The sequence below is a fragment of the Amphibalanus amphitrite genome, unplaced genomic scaffold (assembly GCF_019059575.1).
Source record: "Amphibalanus amphitrite isolate SeventyFive unplaced genomic scaffold, NRLGWU_Aamphi_draft 001518F_arrow, whole genome shotgun sequence".
NCBI classification, from domain to species: domain Eukaryota; kingdom Metazoa; phylum Arthropoda; class Thecostraca; order Balanomorpha; family Balanidae; genus Amphibalanus; species Amphibalanus amphitrite.
This window is the reverse complement of record NW_024883011.1, coordinates 1-22,181: the sequence shown is the minus strand read 5'-3', so window position 1 is coordinate 22,181 and position 22,181 is coordinate 1. Positions and strand designations below refer to the sequence as shown.

Here is a 22,181-nt window from a genome sequence, read left to right as displayed (position 1 = left end):
GCTTCTAGCTTCTCAAGGAGCAAGCGGTGCCAGAGCCTAGAAGTTATCGCCATAGGTCAATATTTGTTTTCACACAGCCAATTTAGCGAAGCAGAAGCAAGCTGTCGGCTTTACGTGATCCGTAGCGTTGTAAGCGCTCAGTTACAGTGACGATGCCTCGTGTTAGTATCTGTGCCGTATATGTATATGTATATGTGCTTTTAAGCGTTTTTTTTTGTCTATGTGTATTGTGTATAATACCTATCTTCCGCACCCCGGTCACATTACATATAAGTTCAGGTCGCCGGTTCAAGTTAAGGATCTCACGTGGCCCATGGTAAATATATCCACAGAAAATAATACGCCTTACATTTGATCTGCCAGCAGATTCATAGAACTGTTGTGGTCAGTCCCGAGCGCCGTTTCTTTCAATCCATGCACGAACTGAGGTCGGCTGAAAGTAAACTGGCCGGGTCGGGTTCCTGGAATCACGGTCGGCGTACTCTACCCGAAGTGCCCCCGTTTTGGACCCCACCGGCTGGTGGTGATCTACGACCGGCCATGGTTTGACGCCGGCTCTGCCCATGGTCTGCCCGGGCGTCACCTGTCTCAGCGAGTACCTAGGTAGGTACCGCCGCCGCGCCGCCGCCGCCGATGCGCCGCCAAGAATAGTTCCACCGAACTCGACGCGCCGGCGGCGCCGGCGGCGGTGGCGGCGCGCGGCAGACGAGTAGCGCTGGTCAGTTGAGCCGCTGACGCCGCGCTGTGGGGTCGCCGCTGCGCCGACCGACCTCAGCTGTGACCTGTGACCTGTGACCAGGGATCTAGCCAGGAGCCGCACAGGTCAGTTGCAAAAACCATGCCAGGGGTTTATTGGAGCATGTGGTGGGCTGTTATGTTTGTTGCCAAGAAGCTGTTGGTCCTGCATGCCTCATTATAGGTACCTACACATATTGTTCCAATCGCTACAATCAATATGCATTCCAGCCATATCTAAATATGCTTTTGATTTTTTGCAATCATGGAATGTTTTCTTTTTTACTTTTCATTTGCATCGACTTTGCTTACACTATTAGGCAATTTCTAAGCCATTGCAAATGTTCGTCTATCAGAGAGGAAAAACATTTGCGAACAGCTGACCTGTTTTGGCAAGCAATGGATACCTACATAAAAACTAGCTTGAAATAATGTAGGATTAAGTTTTTCTTTGATATTTTTCTCGTATGATTTTAGTCTTAGCCATGTTGCATGAATTTCCATTTCGTTCAGCCTAGAATTTATATAGGAATAAAACTCCTGTACAACCGTTAGTGCAGCCAGGTTTCCTGCCATTTCTATTAGTTTTGTCAGGGTCTGGATTTACGAAAATATCTCTAGAGCCTTCTCGGTTAGTAAAAAGACAGAGCATTGCATGGATATGCACCGTATTGATCTGCACTTTCCGCACCAAAGCTGGCCTCTGGCTAGCAATTCGTCCAGAAGGTTTGCGTTAAACGTCGTACATAACCTTCGCCTTTTTCCAACGATATCGCATCAAATCATGGCAGGTGTTCGGCCCTTCACTGCTAAGGTGCGGTTTGTCCACAACGATTCAGCTTCCAAGCCCGATCAATAAAAATAATCGGCTTCGTACGGCTTCAGCCGGTAGGCTCAAGGTGGAAATGTTGTGCAACGTCCCTCACCAGTGACGACTTTCAGCTGCTTTCAACGATTGCTCGAACGATTCTCTAACGCAATGCATTAACATTTAACAGCTCAATGCAAACAAATGAACGATATGTAAAAAGCTAACAGCTTTGTGTTGGTTAGCCAAAGCGGAAGGACCGTGAGTAACACTTGGAAGCGTCCTGCCGTGACAAAGTTCTCCAATAGAAAGTTTGGCTCTTAGGCTAAACGTTACCGAGCCAGGAAAGGAGTCCAACCGCCCTGCCAAGGACAGGGCTGCCCATCGCTACATTCACTGGCGGCACCTCACCAGTGGAGCCGTGCTTAGCCGATATGGGTGCGGCTGGAAAGGGACGTTGGTGAAACAAACGGACTGTCACTTATACAAGTTTCACTTGATGCCGATCTATCGCTCACTTGCTGTTTTGATTAGAGCTATAAATTAAGGGATCGATATTGCATGAAGTGCGACGATTCTCGAAACGTATTATCAAGCCTTTATAATTGCTGTCATGGCAGCGGTGATGCAATGCTGGTCGTAAAATACTTGTGTGTGCAGTATACAGCTCAATACTTACTGCTCCAGTATTTGTGGTCGATTGCTCCCCATTCGCTTATTTTCGCTCTCAAAAACCACCAACAACGCTGATTGGGCTGCTGACATAGAAAACCCATTACCGTTTGGAGTCGGACATTGCGGATAGGGATCAGGGGGGCGGGAGGACACTGGATGTGCTGAAGGTAATACTGAGGGCTAGAAACGTTAACAGGTAGTTGCCAGCTCACCTTCGAAAGTGATAAAGCCTCACGTGTGCCTGCAAATGCATCGAATACATTTACTGAGGAAAGGTTCAAAAATCCGTTTCATCCTTGCAAAACCAGTATAAACGCAATGGTAAGAAGCAAAATTATGTTTAAAAGACACTTCGCGAATCCACGACCTTCTACCATGTAGCACCTAGCCGGCGAGCCACAAGTGTCTCAAGGTCGACCAGTCTACCTTTACATGAGTGCAGCGGCTGGTCTATGCCCGACCCCTATGATACCATCGATACCGCTAGCCAGGCGAGCCGACCGGCCAACTAACGCCAACAAATACATTGCATCACCCGGACAACGTTGGGCAATTACCTTACAAATTACCTTCGCGCTTACCTAATTACCTACCTACCTACCTTACAATTACCTACCTTACTTTACCTGATACGTACATATTCTGCCCTACCCTGCATGAAAAGTACGTGGTTTATATTAAAGGCATTTACCTTGCTTTTTTACCATGCGTTTTGATCTAACACCGTTCTATGAAATCCTATTCGCATTTCCATTCCAACGTCTACATACTCTAACATTCATCATGGCTAAGTCCATAGTCTAAAAACGAAAACGATAACCTTACAACCTGCTAATTGATGCCAGGCCACGACTTTGACCCAAAAATTGGTGACCTCAGTCCCCTCAGTGACTGTAACCCCACCGAGCACCATTCACCAGGCTGGCTGCCACTGGCCAGGCGGAAAACGGCAACACTTGGCCGCGACGCCGGCAGCCTTTCTATTAGGAAGACACTGGATGGCCAGTCGAAAACCTGATTTTGCACTGGCCTTGAAGGCGTCGGACCGCTCGCGCCGCGTAGAACCGCGGCCCAACGGTCATATAATCGTCCGTGTGCCCGTGTTCATGTTGCTGTCAACAACAGCTAGCGTTGATTATGCTGTCGACAGCAGTTGTGCTGATGGTTTAGTTTGTCCTCACATGGTGTTCACAGCACCCTGATCTGTTCCATGGTGTTGTGCTTCCCATGGTGTTCACTGTTTGTGCGGGGACGGCCGCTAACAGCCGGCTTTCTGAACAGAGCTGCAGGAGGTCGGGATCGTAAACAATACGCAGAGGCCTGATGAGCTCCTCATTACGCATTGAGTCATAAAGAGTCAAGAGCATGGCTGTATGTCGCGAGGGGCATGACGGACGTGCGTTATCAAGCTTATGAGATCATATAACAATTCATTCATCCGCATGAATGTTTCGGACTGCTGAAAATAAGCTTGATGAACAGCAACTCCAGCGGCCTATGCTCCAATATCTGCCTCCCAAGAGCTGTTCGGCACTATTTGCTGATCTTGGTGAAGTTCCAGCCGCTCCTGAGGATATAATGGTAGGACCATCTTTAGCGGTCTTTCTGACCTTGGCTGGGACCATACCGTACTGAAAATGCCCCGACCAGCGCGCCGGGTCGGAGGGAGGGGGTGACAGCCGGGACCACCCCGACCGGTCCCCACCGGCCGGCCGCCGTACCGCTAGACCCGTCCACCCGCTAACGACGCGCCGACCGGGAAAGGCCGACGAGCGGTCCTCCACAGGAAAACGGCCACACGACCGGGGTGGCGACACGGCGACACGACCATCCTCGGCGCACTGAGCGGCTCTGAATGGCTCTGTCGGGTGTCCGAGCTGCTGTCCTGCTGCTGTCTAGTGTCGCCCCTGCCTGGCGTGGCTAATTGATAGCCGCAATCAAATTATTGATAACTTGGGGATCATTCTAGCTTATTAGTATTTGCTTTATATTTGCTTGTTACGCTAATGAAAAGTCAAACATTTGCTTAGGCATACCGTTATCGAACACTTCGAAAGTGTCTGTAATGGACCAGGCAGTGGCTGCGAGCAGCAGCTAAGTGTCCAACCGTTCGAAATCCTCTTTCAAGTAGGTAATCCCCCACTGTCCTTGGCTCGCAGTTCCTGCTGGCGTACTTTCCGTTTCTTATTACCTCGGAGCCATATTCCACCTAGCTAACGAGCCCTCAGACAGACCGATTGGACCCGTCCGACAAAAGACCCACCCGTTCTTGGAATGTGACGTTTCCAGAGTAATTTTGCTCGCTCCATAATACGGGGGTCATAACTCTGGCCGATAGCTGTTGGGACACAATCGGCGGGCGGGTACAGGACAAAAACTGAGCCCCCGGCACAAAGACAGAGGCGGCCGACAGGGCTGGGGCCGGGGCCGGGGGGGAGGGCTGGCCACCGCGCTGGACGGGCTAGACTGTATGTAGGGGAGCCCTGAGTCAGAGCAGGTCGATCGCTGGACGGGTTAGACTGTATGTAGGGGAGCCCTGAGTCAGAGCAGGTCGATTGCTGGACGGGTTAGACTGTAGGGGAGCTCTGAATCAGAGCAGGGGGACCGCAGAACGGGGAGTACCGGGCTGGTTGACGCATTCCGTGTGATGGTGTTCTCTATAATATACACTCACAGCACATATGAGTCATCAGAGCGGTAATTGCAATCAGTCTGGATAGAGAGACGGAGAGAGGGAGGGAGGAAGGGAATCAGAGAGAGAGAGAGAGAGAGAGAGAGAGAGAGAGAGAGAGAGAGAGAGAGAGAGAGAGAGAGAGAGAGAGAGAGAGAGAGAGAGAGAGAGAGAGAGAGAGAGAGAGAGAGAGAGACAGTCCGAGGAGCAGCGGTTGTCCTCCCGATCTCGCTAACAGGGAGAGAGGGACTCCACTCGAGGTCACCGGTCCTGTTCAGACCCCGTGGACGGGGCCGTGTCCTCTGGACACCGGTTCCTCGCCTGAAATGTGTCTGTCGGTGCTAGGTGGTCGTCCTCGGCTGCTCAGCGAACAGATGTCTGTAACGATGTGAAATCCGATTAACTATCGATCTGCACAGAAGTTGGTGTCATCGGGCTGACACCCGCTCCCCTCCCCAAGTGGCGAGGGACTCCAGTGAGACGTCTACCTGCTGCTACTCTGTATCGGTAACGTGGGTGTGCCTTGTAAAGCCAAGCGAGTTTTTATTTCTGTGGGTTTGGGGCATGTGATTTCGCAATTCAAGTCGTGGAAAATTGATATGCAAATTTCAAATTATAAATTCATACTGACGCTTGATGCACCCTACAAACTCGGTGGATCATCGCATCCATTCCTAACAAGACGACGCACCCACTCCTCCTAAATGCGGAATCCTTGCATATTTATTGATCTTCCACGCACGAGTGGCTCTCAAATCAAATCCCTTGAAAAATAGTCGCTACGATGCACGACAGACTAAGTAAACTGCAGTCACTTGATGTCATGAAACACGCGTTGTTACTGCAAGCGGGGTGCGACATTTCACGTGACTCCCAGGAATGATATGTCACACCACTCCTGAAATCCAATTTACAGTCCCACATACTTTCCGCAATGCATATTCGGAGTTCACAGTCCAGCAGGCTGTGGAATTCATAAGAATGCCACTCAGCATATCCAATTTACGTCCTAAATGTGCTTCATTATAAGGTGAATCACTATAATACATATGCGCAATATTCGCATACCAACGACTGGCTAAATCCCCAAGATATAAGACATGCTTGGGTTCTGTCCGATAAGAATCGTGTCCTGAGGATGATGAAGGCGTTTCACAGTCAGTATGGGCTGACTTACATACCTGTCCTTCATTGGAACGCCGGCGGGAGACACTGGTCCGCGGGTGGGGCACCATTGGCGCCGGTTCACCGAACAGCGCGTGTCTCAGGCGGGCCGCGGCGGCATCTGGGGTGTTTCCGGCGCCGCGTGCCCTCTCTCCCCCCGCGCTCTGCCCTCCGCTGACCGCCCGGCCGGCGCAGAGTCGAGGTCACCGACCCGCTGCGACACCGCCCGCCCCTCCCCTCTCCCCCGCCCCCGCCCCGCGGTATGGGGGAGCTCCCACCCACCCATCAGACCACGCACTGGCACCATCCGGCCCGGGTCCAACCAAATGCAAACGAATTACGGAGCCAGATAAGCAGATGGGATCAATCAAAGACTTCACTCCAATAAATTACAAAGAAATGAACTTCCGTGTCTCTTCCCTCCTTCCCTCCCTCCACCCTGGCCCATTGTAGAGTATATCTCAAGTCATGCGCCACTTGGTGACGAGTAGACACGGTCTTTGCACCAACTGCGGCCGCATGAGCCTCGCTTGGGCTTGCCGCTCTACTCGGATGCTGCGTCTCTCTCGCTCAAGTGATAATGCCTTGTGCGAGAATGCAGTCACCAGCCTCCGCCTCTCGAGAGTGCACTGATGCGTGAACCGATCTCCCGTCGCGCAGCTCAGAATTTACGTTTCCTCGCGGTTGGTAACCGAACCGGTCTAGAAGTGTCATCCCTCCTTGCTCGTGGTGAATATGCGGCATTTGCATAGCCTGCACATTCCGAGAGATACGCATGTGTTTAAGCTGAACGTTAGACCCGATCATCTGCTGTTCATGCGCGCGCCAAGTAATGCCGAGTGCAGCGGGCGCTGTGCAATGTGTGCACTGTGCGCGCTCGGGGAATGCTGGTTGATGGACGGGTGCGTTGACCCCTCCCTTATACACAGTGCAAACTATAGACGCTTGATGGAAATGTCTGTGAAAACGATTTGCAAGTGACGTGTGGGAGGACATTGTATTTTCTATGGCCAGAGCCCAGAATTGATATATTTACGTGAAGTTAAACATTACCTAGTGTAATTTTGACGTGAAGTTCATGTCCTTCACTTAGATACACTTTTCCTGATTATTTGTTCTATAATCCCTATCATAATAAAACTGTTTTGTTTTTCAAAGCAAGTAAGTGAGCATGATGCGCATTTACATCACGATAACAAAGCCCCAATGTACCGGCAACGAGGAAAACCGGGGCGAAAGGCATGCAGCGAAGCGGCCGCATAGATAGACCGATAATAAATATACGGTCTCGATTCAACACACCAGTATCGTAGCACTGCAAAAGGAAGTTATAAGAAGGCTTAAAGTTGATTTTATTTTAATAAAAGATCGCTTATATGTATAAATGTGAACGCGTTTTTATCCAAAATTGTAAGCTTCGTCGTAATCTGCACTCATTGAGATCTTATTGAAATATGCATAACGTTTGCGATAGCTGATGACAAATCTCCGATGAATAACGTCGCACCTCCAGTTAGCGAGCCGAGTAGACATCCGGCACTTTCCGGCTAACTGTCACAATCAAAGAAACCCGTGCAGTAACTTTTATGCCCCAGTTGTATAGGTATAACCGCTCATCCTTTCCTCAAGCAGTACAGTTGGCGATGGCTAAATGCCTTGTTAACACCACTAGCGCCACAGTTTACCTTGAACAGAATTACGCAGGGGGAAAGGCCCATTGCATGTGTCGTAGAGCTCAATGCATTGCTCGATCGCTGGCGGGATCTGAGTGCTGCAGCCGCCAGGTCCCGACTGCAGTTAGTCCGGTTCGATCGCATCTTGTTGACGGTTCGGCACGCGCTGTAATTGCACAGTGCTACCCGGAAAGTGACCTTTCTTGGCCACATCCTGGCGGGGATATGAAATAATTTCGGTTCATTTGCATGGCTATATTTGCGGAAGTGGCTGCGTTTTCTTGAGGCACGCAGCACTGACAGTAGTTTTGTTCAAACATGTCTGGTGTGCGAACTCCGCACGCAAAACTCAGTGATATGGTTGAAGTGGCCTCACGGTCCGATTGCATGCGAGGGACACCCAAAAGTGGATGACCTTGCGGGTTTCCGTACGGCGTATTCCGTTACGGGTGAGGCCCCGCGATGGACGGGCCTGTCACCGATCCTTCAGCTGCCTTTGTCGGCCAGATTGGCTCCCGGCGCGGCGCCGCCAAAAATGGCACCTCCCAATATGTGTGCTGTGTTCCGGTTTGATCCACTTGGCTACGGACCAGTGCAGCGGTGATATGTAGATGAACTGTGCTGAGGGATAAACGCACTTGTCCTAAAGCTTTATACTGGGAGCAAGTCATGTGCTGAATATAGGTGTGAAAATGACGCTAAGGCGTTCCCGAAAACTACGGCTGACTCGAAACTCTGATCACAACCCCAAATATTCCCGGAAAACATCTTCAATCAATGGAACAGAGCTTTGTAGCCTTCACGGTCAATATAGGACCGACGAAGCTTTGCCTTGGTCTTCCATCGATCGCCGACGAAACCGAGAGTTCCAGTCCCAGCGAAGACCATGGTCGCGCCGCGCGGTGCCGCCTGCCATCGGCGCCTCCTGACCGCAGTAGGTACCAGTTGGGTCCAGCACGGGACGAGCCAGCACGACTCGGAGCCCACTGGACCGGCCGGCCGACCAGCCTGGTCACTCGTGGGGGCCTGCGGCGGGAGGCGAGCAGTCAGCCAGCCAGGCCGGCGGTCAGCCGGCGGCCGGCAGGGACCTTGAACCGGGCATGGAGCGACGGACGGCACCTGGCCGCGCTCCGGCCGGCGCGGCGGCGCCCTGACTCACGAGCGGAGTCAGACTCGGAGTCAACCACTGGAGTAGCTCCGGGCTGGGCTGAGTCACCATCAAGCTGTGAGATAGGGAGAGATGTGTTATATAAGTGAGTCATTTTCAGGAATGGAGCATACGAGTCGTTACGAATCGTGCGCTGTTATGTCAGGTCAGGCTGAACTGCGGCTGTGATGCTGGTCACGTTTCCAACAAATTCACTTCATGGAGGTGTCAGAATTCAGCCTTGTGAGTACCCCCGGCCAAGTTGTGATGGTTGTGAAGCGTGGGACCCTTGGCGTAGCTGTGGCTAGTCGTGTCCTTCATGGTCCATGTATCCAGCAACGACCGCGTGTGTGGTCACTCCCATGACCACAGGCCCCCAACCACGCGCCTGCTAAATTTGCCAATATTGAGCCGCTAGGCAGGATGGTCCAATTAGCCACGCAGTTTGACCTTGCCTACAGCGCCGGTCGCTCGCGCATCCGCAACTGCGTCACGGCTAGTTCCTGGTTCAGCGAATCGCCTATGCCGACGCATATCCGCACTCTGCCCCGCTGTGACAATGGTGTCTGTTTTTCAGCACCATCCGGTACTTCACCGGGGCGCGCAGCGACCAATTAGTGCAGTTTGTTTGTTGTCAGTCACCGGTTGTCATGGGAACACATTGATCTCCGCGCGATACGAAACAGATTTCGGACAATGATGACTGGAGCCTTTGTGCGTGAAAATGTCAGGACCGAGCACAAGGGTCAAATACATTTTGTGTTATGATTTGAGCTCTGAACGCTGGTATAGGTATCGTACAGCACCTTTGTATGTGCAGTATGCATATGCGGTACGTACATCTTTAGTTTTGGAGAACAAAGACTTCTACTACGTTCAAGTGTCACGGTTCGCCGAGCCGCCTCCCAAATAATTCACACTAGACCGCCAAAATAAACGAAGTACGCCGCCGGTCGCCGCAAACTGTCTGAAGAATGCCCTCCTTCCGGGAGACGGCTGCGAAGTTCCTGGCGAATTCCCACGCCATTGATCGCTCCATTGTGGGGAGGGCGGGAGAAAGGGGAGGGTGGAGGGGAGGGTACCACCCACGCTGCTGACTGCACGTGCCCCGGGGATGGACCGTGACAGCCCTCCCCTATCTCCGTGATACGCCAGCATTGATTGGGTGGGGTGCAACAGTGGAGAAGTTACATGGATAGTGATGGAAACGACGCTTTGCCTGTGGAAACATTGGTTGAATTGAAGCGTTGTGAAGGACAATTTCTAGATACCTAAGCATAAAGAGGTTTACCTTTTTATATCACGCTGGCTGAGATTTAGGATACTGCCCGTACCATAAGTATGTGGCTTACGTGTGTGAGGCATGTGCGTGCAAATGAGGGCTGAAAATGAACTTGATGCAGGTGGAACTTGAAACTTACGTGGCTCCAACCAGCCGAAATAGGTACGTCACCAGACGTACGTCATTGCCTGCTCAAACCATATGACGTGCTGACGTACCTATACGGTAGCAGTGACGTCTTAATGCCGGAGCAAACTGGTAGGTGGCTCCGAATAAGGAACAACGGCCTTGATCAACCAGCACTGCATGGTGAATGGTCCTGCCAACATCCCATGGTGACGCGCACAGTTTGATTGTTCTTAGGCCCTGAAGATGGAAACATGTCTATTTATTTTACCGAGTCTTATTTGGAATAATGTCAATCTTACCAACTCACATACCTACAGTGATAATTTTTCAACATAGAACACTAAATGTCTGCATTTGGTGCCGTGCAGACGGCAGTACGAACGTTTTAATAGTTATTTTCGCTAAGCCCGCTTACATTTGAAATCATCAATCATTATCTAAGCTTGTGTGCTTATTTCTTACATTCAACGTGCTTACACGGCGTACCTACCTATAATTGTAGAGTGTACTTATTCATAAATTTTGTGGTAGGTACTTTTCCTTGGCGTGCTCGAAATAGGGTAGCTGAAGCAGGATTGTCCCTGTTGAGGCGATGTTTCGGTGAAAAAATTGTGAGCTGTTGAGCAGGTAAAACTGTTTTCAGCTATCAGTTGATCAACGAGACCTAAAATATGGAAATGTTTCGTTATTGGCATCAGTTTTGGTCAAAAGAGAACTCCGCTTTCAGGCTGAGATTCAAAAAGACATCTCGTGCGTTTGACGCTCTTTATTAATGGGCTTATAATTTCTCTCAGACTTGTCCATAACTTCTGACGCTTCGGAACATGGTTCAGGTGTGGCTCTACTCACGGTTACTGGAGGATCACCAAAGTTTTGCGGTTACTGTTCGATGACAGTGAACGATAAATTACGCTTGAACCTCAGCGGCGCCGTGCGTTTTTCTGGCGTACGAACGGGCGCGGCCCGAGCGGCGCAGTGCTATCGTCCAGTCATCGGCGGATCGGTCCTGAAGAGGCTCATATTCTGGAACAATGGCGACCGTCCAGTCAGCGATCCAAGGTCACAGGTAACTGGCACCGGCGACACGCGATCACCGAACCTTCTGCAGTCTAACGGACACGGCAGGGACGCGCCACCCCTCGGCAGCCGGGACGGAGCGACGCGAGGGCCACACGGTGCCGAGCTGAGTGATTTGGAAGCACCGGCGAGCGCCATTCATGTCGTAGGGTGGAAGACAGACGACCAGGAACCATTCCGGATCTCGTCTTCGAGACGAAAAAATGTCAACGGTGCACGGTGCCAGCCTGGGAGCTGTGCAGATCTTTCCGAAGACCGCCTGCGTGAGGTTGCGCGCAAGGTATAGAGACTATGTAGAGCAACACATTCCCAAAGCTGGAGATGGCTGGTCTATGAAGGCCATGAAAACCACATGTCTGGTTTCATGCATGCGAATATCTTTTCCAAAATATGAATAATTATTGGTTGGAAATGATAGCGTCGAGCATTAAACATACACCAAGGTATAATATTTTGATTTCATATGTGCAATGTAAGTAAAATCAAAAGTAGTTGGCGAGATTATCATTCACTTTTTATAATGTCCCGCTTAAAATGCTTGAAATGACATAGTCAATCTGACATAGCCTTCAGTTCAGCTCACAGTCGGCGGCCAGTCCGACGAGGCAGCTATCAGTGGCATGGGAGGGACGTATAGGAACAGCCTGTACATGGGGCCTGGGGGAGGCAGTGCTAATGGGTGGCGTGGCGGCCGCGGGGCCAATGAAGAAGCGTAGGAACGACTCAGCAGACAGGTACTGGGGGTAGTATACCGACTACGCGGGGCGGCAGCCGGGGCCGATGACTCAGCGTAGGAGCGGTGGTCAACACTCATTAGACAGTAGGTACTGGGGGGGGGGGGGGGCAGCGGGACCGATGACGCGGCGCGGCCATCGCTCTCTGCCCAGCCGCTGTGTATTCAGTACCGAGTCATGGCTGTGCTGTGCTGGTTTCACAACTGGTCCACAGTCGCTCCCTGGGGCACAGGGTACCGCACCAGGCACCGGTCGATAACTCTGCAGGGCCCCGACTCGACTACAGACCGGCCCCGATGGGCAGCAACAGGGCGACAGGCCTACCCCGGCACCCTCGACAGACCCTACTCTGGCACCCACAACTTGCCCACCTCTTGGCACCCTCCCAATCGGCGACAGCAGCCGCCGTCGGCGGAGCTTTCCTTGCACATGGCGGCACCAAACCGGACCCGGTCGCATTAGATCGGCTGCTGCAATTGCCGGCTCCTCTCGCTGCCTGCAGTGGAACGATCAGCGAGCCACCAGCACAGGCCAATGGCCGTGCAGGGGTGAGAGGTGCCCGGGTCACAGCTGCGCACCTTGGATGGTGGGGAACTAACAGTATTAGATAGGAAACTTCCAACGAACGCACTTACAGTGGCGCTGCGTATTTCTGAATTCCATCATCTCCTTCCTGCTGCCCTCCCCTGTCTGTTTCTGTCCTTGCCCTGTGTCCCTCTATCTCATTCTCTTTCAGTTTTTATTTCTATTTCTATTTCTCTTTCTTTCTATCCCCCCCTCTCTCTCTCCCTCTGTCTGTCTCTCTCTCTCTCTCTCTCTCTCTGTCTGTCTCTCTCTCTGTCTGTCTCTCTCTCTGTCTGTCTGTCTGTCTGTCTGTCTGTCTGTCTGTCTCTCTCTCTCTCTCTCTCTCTCTCTCTCCTCTCTCTCTCTCTCTCTCTCTCTCTCTCTCTCTCTCTCTCTCTCTCTCTCTCTCTCTCTCTCTCTCTCTTTTCTTTCAGAGTACCGGACACTGTTGTCTGATAACCGTTTTACTCTTCAATACCTACCCATAATCCCGCGTTATAAGCGTGTGTCGATGGCATGCGTTTTCTATTTGTGACAGCTTGTTTGTGGATTATCCGCCCGTATTGCGATTTGAATCACCAAGATCAAACAGTATACTGAAAAAATAAGCCGGCTTTGGAGAGCCCATCGACGGTGAACGTACGTAAAAGAGGCTCCGATGCACTTTCTGCTACTCGTTACCCACTCAGAGCCTATGCATACGTTTCCTTTGTTTCACTGACGCATCGGGTCTCGAAGAATATTGGATGAATGTTATTTCTTCAAACCGTCTATTCAATAAATGGGTCAATCAGATGAGAACGTAAAACCATTGTCATCATGAAGCTGTTAGGACCTAAGGAAAACGAGCAGTAAGCTTAATGATGCAGGAGATCTGGTGACATGGTTGCATTGCTGCCTTGTGTATGCACATGTTACCAGCTAGCGGCAGGCAGTAGACTGATTTTGATGTTTCCATTACCTACTAATTTTTTATTGAACTACTCGGCATGACCTGGAGAAGTCCAACAGCTAAACATCATTATTTTGATTGTACCGTTCCGGGTTCAAACATCGTCCTCGTGTGCTTCACAGGGTTTACGTGATGTCTGTATTATCGTGTCTGCAGCTGCCACTCTATTCCAGCGTCATCCACGGAAATCCCAGCCCTTGCTTGTTCCCTTCTCCGGACTCCGCCACTGGCTGTTTGCTGCGGTCGGACAGCACAAGATACAATGCAATACCTGCTCACAATACAATGCAGTCGAACTGTGTGATAACCACTGATGGATCCTTCCGTGCCCCCCCCCCCCCCCTCCCTCCGTCGCTGTTTAAAGATGCCAATTGGATTCATCGTGAGCATAAATAAGTTTTTTAGATTTCTTTAGAGCGAGTGTTGAGTGACTTGGACGGGTTGTCTAGAAACGGATGTATGTTGTACGCACATGTTCACCAAATATAAAGGCGAAACTTATATCAAAGTATACCTTCTTCGATTGCGAGATAAAACAGCTAAAGAGAATATAGTAAGCCACAATAGCTCGCCATAATCGGCAGCTTTAAACAGAATGCAACATCTGTTCGGCATTCCTAGCATTCCACATCATCACCCAGTTTTTCGTGATCTCCGTTGGACCTCCGAACTTTGCGCATGCCATAGGTATATAGGCAACAGGAATTCTAATTATTCCACTTTCAACGCAACCACACTCCGTTCCAAGGAGTGGCGTGAGCTCGCCTTTAATCCCGTGCTGGTCCGGGGAGTACCGGGTAGTACCGCGGCTACCCATGCGTTATGTCGAACTCTAAAGCACCCCCCCCCCGTCGGGAGTGGCGTTGTTTGAGACAGCTTTGGGTTGCCATCATGCATGGGCGCGGGAACCGGGGGGGGGGCAGTGGGGGCAGCCTGCCCCCCTAACTTTAGGGCCGTGGGGGCGGTGCCCCCACAACTTTAAGACGGAATACCGCAATTTTTTGCAAATGTTTTCTTTTTTGTTGAAAAAGCCAAATGATGAAAAACAAGTGGCCTAAAACCGTCGAGAAAACTAAATTTGGGGGTACCCTAGGTTGATCTCTATCATGGTGTGCCCCCCCCCCCCCCCCAGTCTGAAAGTAGTTCCCGCGCCCCTGCCATCATGCAAAGGGTCTCTCGCCCCATGGCGTATTGCCGGACCCGCCGACCGTCGATCTATACCGTTCGTGGATCCATAGTTCACCAGGTGGCGCACTGACCGTTTTAGGGTCCACTTGCCGCCAACCACCGACAAAAGTACCGATCGATCCTATAGATCCGAACAGCCTGTTGGTTGTCTCGCCGCACGTTGCCATGGGAACGCGTCAACAAACGCGGGTCTAGCAAGGTCGCGTCGTAGGTCCACGCAGGGGCGTAGGCAGGGGGGGGGCCACTGGGCCATGGCCCCCCCCCCCTTGGGCGCCGAAGGCGCCCTTTGCGATTGTGATATAATCGAATCGAAAAACAATCGCGACTGGAGGGCGCCCTCCAATCGCGAATGTGTTTACAGGGAAAATACGGATGGAGGGCGCCCTCGGAGGACGCCCATTCCAAATACGCCCTCCAAATACGGTTGGAGGGCTCCCTCGGGCGCCCTCCAACCACATTTGTAGGCTGTAGCTCTCTAAGCGTAACGGTGGTCGCCTATGTAAGCCGCTGTCCCGTAAATAAGCGCCCTCTCACCCGAAGGCGCCCTCCTGTAGGTCGCCACCCTGCTACATATTGCCGCCCTTCTGCTGATCGGCGTCCTCATAATTATTGGCGCTCTCCTACCTATTGCGCCCTCATGTGAAATTTTCAAGGCCGCCTTTCTCCTTTTTGGCACCCTATTGTTCAGTGCCGCCCTCCTACCTATTGGTTCCCTAGTCCTTCCTGTTGAATGTTAATCGGGGCCCTTCTCTTATTGGCGCCCTCGTGTTGATCGCCGCCCTCCTAACCGCTGGCACCCTCCTGTTGATCACCGCCCTCCTATCCACTGGTACCTTCCTGTTGACCAGCGCCCTCCGCACAGACGCCCTCCTGTTCGTGTCATCCTCTTGAGCAAAGGCGCCCTCCTCACCATTGCCACCCCCATTTTAATCGTCACCCTTCCGCTCATTAACGACTTCCAGTTGATGACCGCCCTCCCACCTATTGGCGACCTCTTGTTGATCGCCACCCTCCTATTGGTGCTCTCCTGTTCCTCGCCACCCTCTTACCTGGTGGCGCCCTCCTGTTGATTGTTGATCGGGGCCCTCCTACCTATTGGTGCCCTCCTGTTGATCGCTGCCCTTCTATCCATTGGCGCCCTCCTGCTGCTCGCCAACTTCCTACCTATCGGTGCCCTACTATCGAAACTCGGGATGTTGATCGGGGCTCTCCTACCTATTAGCGCCCTCCTGTGGATCGCAGCCCTTCTACCTATTGGCAACATCCGTTGATCGCTGCCCTCTTATCATTTATTTACTCCTTTGGCATGTTTTTCAACTTAGTCGTTCTATTGCACATAGTTGATGTCTTGCCTGTGAAAACTGCCACAAATGAACGTGCATTCAGCACAATGAATGAAGTACCTATACCTACCAAAACTATCTACGCTCTACGATGCATAAAACACGTCTTTGGTCTTAACGGATTGATCCTATTTTACGTTCATCATGGCATCTATATGGATTACGATTAAGTATTGTCAACAGGTTCGGCCGCAACAGCAGGCATCTGAAGTTTCGGTGATTGAAACTGGTTATGTGGGTACACTGTATGCATCTGTGAGAAGGCTATGAAGGCTGGTCTGAGGTAATTTGGATGATGTTTACGCATCTCGCGCTCCGGTATCAATCCGATACGGTGATCTGGTGCGTAGATATGCCACCGCCAATAAACTTTTATACATCGACACCCATGAGCCAAGCTTTCTATACAGTTTGTGTGGCAGCGGCCCGACCAAACCTTAGGTATTTTTACACCTTCAAATTTGGTAAAAGAGCGAGAGGAGCTTTGAACGGTGATCGTATAAAAGGCGTGCCTAAAAAGCGGAGGAAAAGGCTGTTTTCAAAAATTTCGCGCGCCTTCGGCGCAGCATTTCAAGAACACTTGACCTTTTGTGACCTGGAGTATAAAGAATACACACGATGCAAAATCAATGCAGCACGACCTATACGAGGTTACGCAAAAAAAAAACTGGTGGCATGGTAAAAAACGCCTCCCAACCCCCCCCCCCCCCCCCACCCCGCTGAGCGATTTTTTATCTCGCGACCGTATGGCGCCCTCCTTGGGTGAGGTGGCGCCCTCCAAACCCTTGGCCCCCCCCTTCGCGATTTTCTAAATACGCCGCTGGGTCCACGCGTGTATAGGTGGGGCAGCTGGGCTGGTCTGAGGTCTCCTGTGGTCGACACAACAGCCAGTGGAACTAGACGAGCTACCAACAAAACAGCAGATCACCAGGGAGAACCTCGGTTAATTCTGCATGCTTCTGAGTGGATCGATTGTGCTGTTTTCAATAGCAGAGGTCAGCCCTTGACATCCGCTCACTTATTGCCCTGTGTATTCGGCCATGGGTGAACGAGCCATGTGTGTTCCGATGGACCTACTTTTGTAGCCAGCCGGTGACGTAGTGTGATCGACAGGTGGTCGCAGCACCCGGCAGATCGTGAGGGTGAGTGGTACGGGAGGTCTGCCCAATGGTCACGCCCTCTAATTAACGGTACCACCTGCGCATGCAGTCATTACTCTCTCCACATGCGGAATGCATAAGGGGAAACGTTGTTTGGAGGGGTCATTGCTTCCTATTCGAAGGAGGAAGCCGACAGATTTCGATCTCCAGATGTTGCGATTGCATCACGCTGTGAATGATTTCACGCATGAGATCAGCTGGGTCGTCAATGTCCGTTTCAGATGGTTGTCATAAAATATGACAATGCTCTACATAAAACAACAGACCATGACAAACAGACCTTTGCTGAAGAAATGGCCTCTCCCAGCATAGGCTCTCAGCATTTAGTGACGCCCTGGTCCAATGCCAGTCTCCTTTCAATGCCGGGACCAACCACCCTGATCCGGAGACCGACCCAATTCTCTCTGCATGTCGCTTATTTGAACGGTCTACAAATGCTTCTGTACGACTAACGCTAACCGGCTCTCCAGCAGCTGGGCGACCCTCCAACAGCTCCATGCCCTATGAAGATACTCGACAACTCTCTGACTGACTCTCCTCTCTCCCCTCAGGAGCGGCGGACTCCGGAGTCGCCCGACTCCCGTCGCCCGGTAGTCGCCCGTCGGCCTCCGCTGCCGGCGCCGCGCCTCTCGCTGCAGAGCGACCTCAACCAAAACTGCGCCACCATGATGGCGGAAAGCTCCGACGACGTCACCGTCAAGGGCTTCGACAACCCCGTCTTTGAGGATGACAAGACGGAGGGCACGGCGAGGCTCAACATCACCCAGGCCACTAATGAAGAGCTGGCCAGCCAGGCAGTGAACGGCTCCCGTCAGGACCACGAGGCGGTGAACCTCGAGCTGGTCACCATGACGCCGGAGAAGAACGGCAACGGCCACAGCGCCGCCGACATCAAATCCAAGGACGCCACCATTGACGTGACGTACAATGATGACAACGAGAGCGGCCAGCACAACACCCACCGGAAGATGGTCAGGTGAGTTCGAGTGAGGGGATTGAGGTTATATGTGCCTGGTGGGATGTGTCGGACTGGAACTTGGTATAACATCTTCAGTAAGGTGTTGTAACTACATAAGTGATCTTAAATACCATACTGATGCCTCGTGTACCTAAGATATTGGGGCTTTGTGTCATTTTAGAAGCCATCTAAGCTGGGAAACTAAAATATCCCTGGCGTTAGCGTCATTCATGAACCTCTAAATTCTGGATAGATTTGAGTTCCGATTAGCAAAAAAGAGACCATCCATGAACACTGGTATAAGAAGCCTGATTGAGCAGCCCACCGGAAAACGGGACACGATGTGTCATTCATTTTAAGAGCCTTGTAATGTGTTTTACCACCACTCAGCCCTCTTTGAGGCCCCACACTCTGCCGAGTGCCTCAATTTGGCCGTCTGTGGTGCTGAGTGCTTACCTGTTGTCAAGTGACGGCTCGGCGGGGCCCGACCGGGCTGAGCAGCAAAAACCGCCGGCCGGCTGATATAGAGGGTCGCGCTCGCCTATTGCCGCCATTGCGGCACTATATGGGGCGCGCGCGGCGCTCTTTTTGCGCCCCACCCTCGGCCTCCACCGGGCTAACGTATGCGGCTGGCTGGACCGGCGCGGCCGCGGCCGGGCCGGACGGAGCCGCCCATGGCCAGACCGCTGACCGTTTTTGTGGGTCCTCGCATACCCCGCCGTCGGATGGCCTGCGAAACTCCGAGCGGTGGTCAGACAGACCGATCTCCCCGGCTGGGGTCCGACAGACTCCCGGGGAGAGGACGGTATAAGGGAACAGTATCTCCGGAGGCCGGAACGGTAGCTGTGGGGTGCAGATGGGAACAGAGCTCGAAAGACCGTTTTACGCTTCTGTTATTGACAAGGATTTGTGAGGGCATTATCGGCATACTTTAATTGATATTTAGATTGGCACATAGCTTAATTGCCGCTATAATGCCTGGAAAACGTTATCTACTAACACACAAACAATGTAAGATGCGATGTTCTGATTCTCACGATGGGACAGTGCTCACTAGCCAACTGGCATTGACTGAAAAGTTACAAGGGGTTTCATCTACTTTTAAGTCCATCTACGTTTTCAGCTACATTTTCGAGACCGAATGCCTATATAATATCTATATTGCCACATCCAGCCTCCTTCTATGCATACCTACACTTCCCTTTGATTTTCGCTGTTCTGTAAATAGCGTGACTTCACTACGACAATTTTAACGTAACGCCTCACCGAGCCAGCGCAGTCGATGCATGGCCGTCGGTCGATACAGTCCTACCAGCGGATCAATATGGAACGCGGGGGGCTTTGAAGTGACGTCACCGTTCGTGTTTCGTTGTCCAGTCGCGGCCATTCTGAAGGAAAACATACCAGCTCATATCGGATCATCTGCCTCACCGACCGACCGTCCGACCGACCGACCGACCAACAGAACGACCGACCAATGGTCAACAGGGGTCCATCGGTACATCGGCGCCCGACCAACACGCCATGAACGTTCAGGGACCGGGCTGTGGTGGGGAACGAGTCAGGTGCGCTCGGCGGCCGGCCGGTTGGACAGCTCAGTCGGCGTGCCATGTCCGACGCTGGCCACATTGCACGCCAGCGATGGTTGATCTGATGGCAGTGGTGGCGCTTAGTGCTTACACTGGAGTATGTTATCGGACTGTGAATAAGGGGAAAGACGGCTGGTAGAGACGGCGATATACTGGTGCCGTGCATGCAGGTAGTTATAGACCATTGAACGACCTACGGTATACAGGGGGATCGATGACTGGGCCTTGATCGTTCTAGCATCGATCGGCCCACCATGGACCTCCGGCGATTGACCCGCGTCTCCTCCCCTTATTGATCCTATTCCACCACTCCCAGGAACACTCCAGAAGTTTGAGACGCGCACCACTCGACCGCCAAACCTCGGCGAGGGTTTCGGGTCAGTCGGGAAAACCTCCCGAAGGTCGACAGGAAAATGGCGGGGAAGGCGCCGATGGACCGTTTTTTATGGGAGCCGACTCGGTGTGGGCGACCACAACGGGGCGTCCTCAGACTCGTGGAGTGAACAAAAGCGCATCGGTTTCCTGTCCGGCGCCCGTTTACCCTATATAGTATTGCCGGGAGCGAGCGGGAGTCAAGGTTTATGCGTCGAAAGTCGTTGTGACACATGTTTTAGTACTTCCTTGTAAAGTGCGGGTTTTAGCGTCGCAATGTATTCAAAAGTAATTTGCTACACAATTATAATGTAGGTATATTTTGTTTACATTGTAACATTCCTGAATGTGAAATATGCCAAGCTCACGTGACATTCACGCCGCTGCGCACCCATGGCCAAGGTAAACCATCTGCCGTATCATGGCGTGCAGGTTGCATGGTGGAATGTCTACCCTCCATCGCCACGCCGTGCCGTTAGCATGCCGGTGTGTGGAGCGGGCCGAGAACCGAGGGACGACCGAGCTGCTGTGTTCCTGAACCGGACCACGGCGGGCCGGGCCGGGTCTGGCCGACCCTGACCCGATCAGGGCACCAGATCACCGCTGGCGGGGAGTGGTCACGCTAGACCCGGCTCTCTCGGCCCAGTTCTCCCGACACTGGACGGTTTGCGGTGCCACTGTGTGAGTGAATGCACCGCGAAGAGCACCGCATACAGACACGCGACGGATTGTCGGCTTAGCTTCACGGCCACCTAAGCGTGGAGGTCGGGTAGGTTTCGTTTTCGTTGGCCCGCGCACGCGGAATCCCCAGCGAAACCGAAAGTCGTTTGAGGGCGTGAGCCCGTGGCCCGGCCCGGCCCAGCCCGACCCGGTTTGGTCTGGTCTCCCCGCCGCACCGGTCCGGGCGTGTCAGTCCGGCAGCTCGGCAAGACAGAAGCGTCTTGCGGCGAGGACGCCAGCTTTATTCACGAGCACATGTCTGTGCCGGCGGCTCGTCAGCCCGCTTCTTGCCCATGGATCTGGTCTGCCGACCATCCAACCGGTGACCATCGACCGGCCGGCGCGACCGTGAGGCGACGACCGGTTTTGCCGCGGCCGATCCACCGCCACGCCATTCGAGGCGCGAGCGAGCGACTCGGCTGACCACCGCAGCGCTCGGCGCGGCCTCGGCCGTTCTCCATAGTCATCGGCAGTAATCGGCTGCTGCGTACTGGGCGGGGTACAATGCCGCCGCTATTATCACCTGGGCATGCATTGGCGGACGTGAGCGCAGGACGTCGAGGATCGAGCCCTCTGTCCACGCCGCCGTGACCTTGACGGCGCTACCAGGCGCCGGCGAGTGGCCGTTTTCAGAATCTGCCAGTGGCTCACTGCCCTATCGCCTTGGCGACACAGCTGAAGTAGAAATCTGACTTTGAAATGGTCCACCTGCCGCCAGGGGGACAGGTAATGAAATGAGTGCGGCCTGCACTGCTCGGGCGAGGAATTGACCGCCTGTTTTGCATGGTTGCATAATTCGGGCGTCGCCGACCTGATGGACAGACGACAGGTCCTCGGTCTCTGTCCTGTCAGCGTCCACTCGCCGTCACCACTACTGCATTGAAGTTTCGAGTGTAGGCCCTGCGGAAACCTGCCGACGTGAGAGATTGAACCGCAGAGTTTTACTCAAGCCTTTTAGCCTCGCGGTCGCGAGCTGACCGCTGCACGCTGGTGGGCCCTCACTGCCAGCGCTGTACATCGGTCACGGACTGGACTTAGACCGCAGTTTTGAGTCGTCGCGAAAAATCCTCATGACCCGGCTGTACAGGGTGTCTCAAAAGTTCGTTCACAGGTACCAGCCATGCTTTTTTGTCAATAATTATGAATCACAGGAAATTAACAGTCGAAATTTTGCATGGGAATTGGTGACAACCTTCCTCAAGCAGCGATATTGTTTTCAAGTGCATTCGACCCTTCTGAG

The 22,181-nt window shown here is 52.5% G+C and overlaps 1 protein-coding gene across 1 annotated transcript; it reads left to right on the top strand.

Moving 5' to 3' along the window:
* Positions 1-736: 736 nt before the first annotated feature.
* LOC122373574 lies at positions 737-18,278 on the top strand (the record flags this gene model as incomplete). The annotated part of the gene is made up of 2 exons (XM_043351785.1): positions 737-822; positions 17,854-18,278. A coding segment is annotated over exon 2 (311 nt), but the record flags the coding sequence as incomplete, so codon positions are not given.
* Between the last annotated feature and the right edge of the window lie 3,903 nt (positions 18,279-22,181).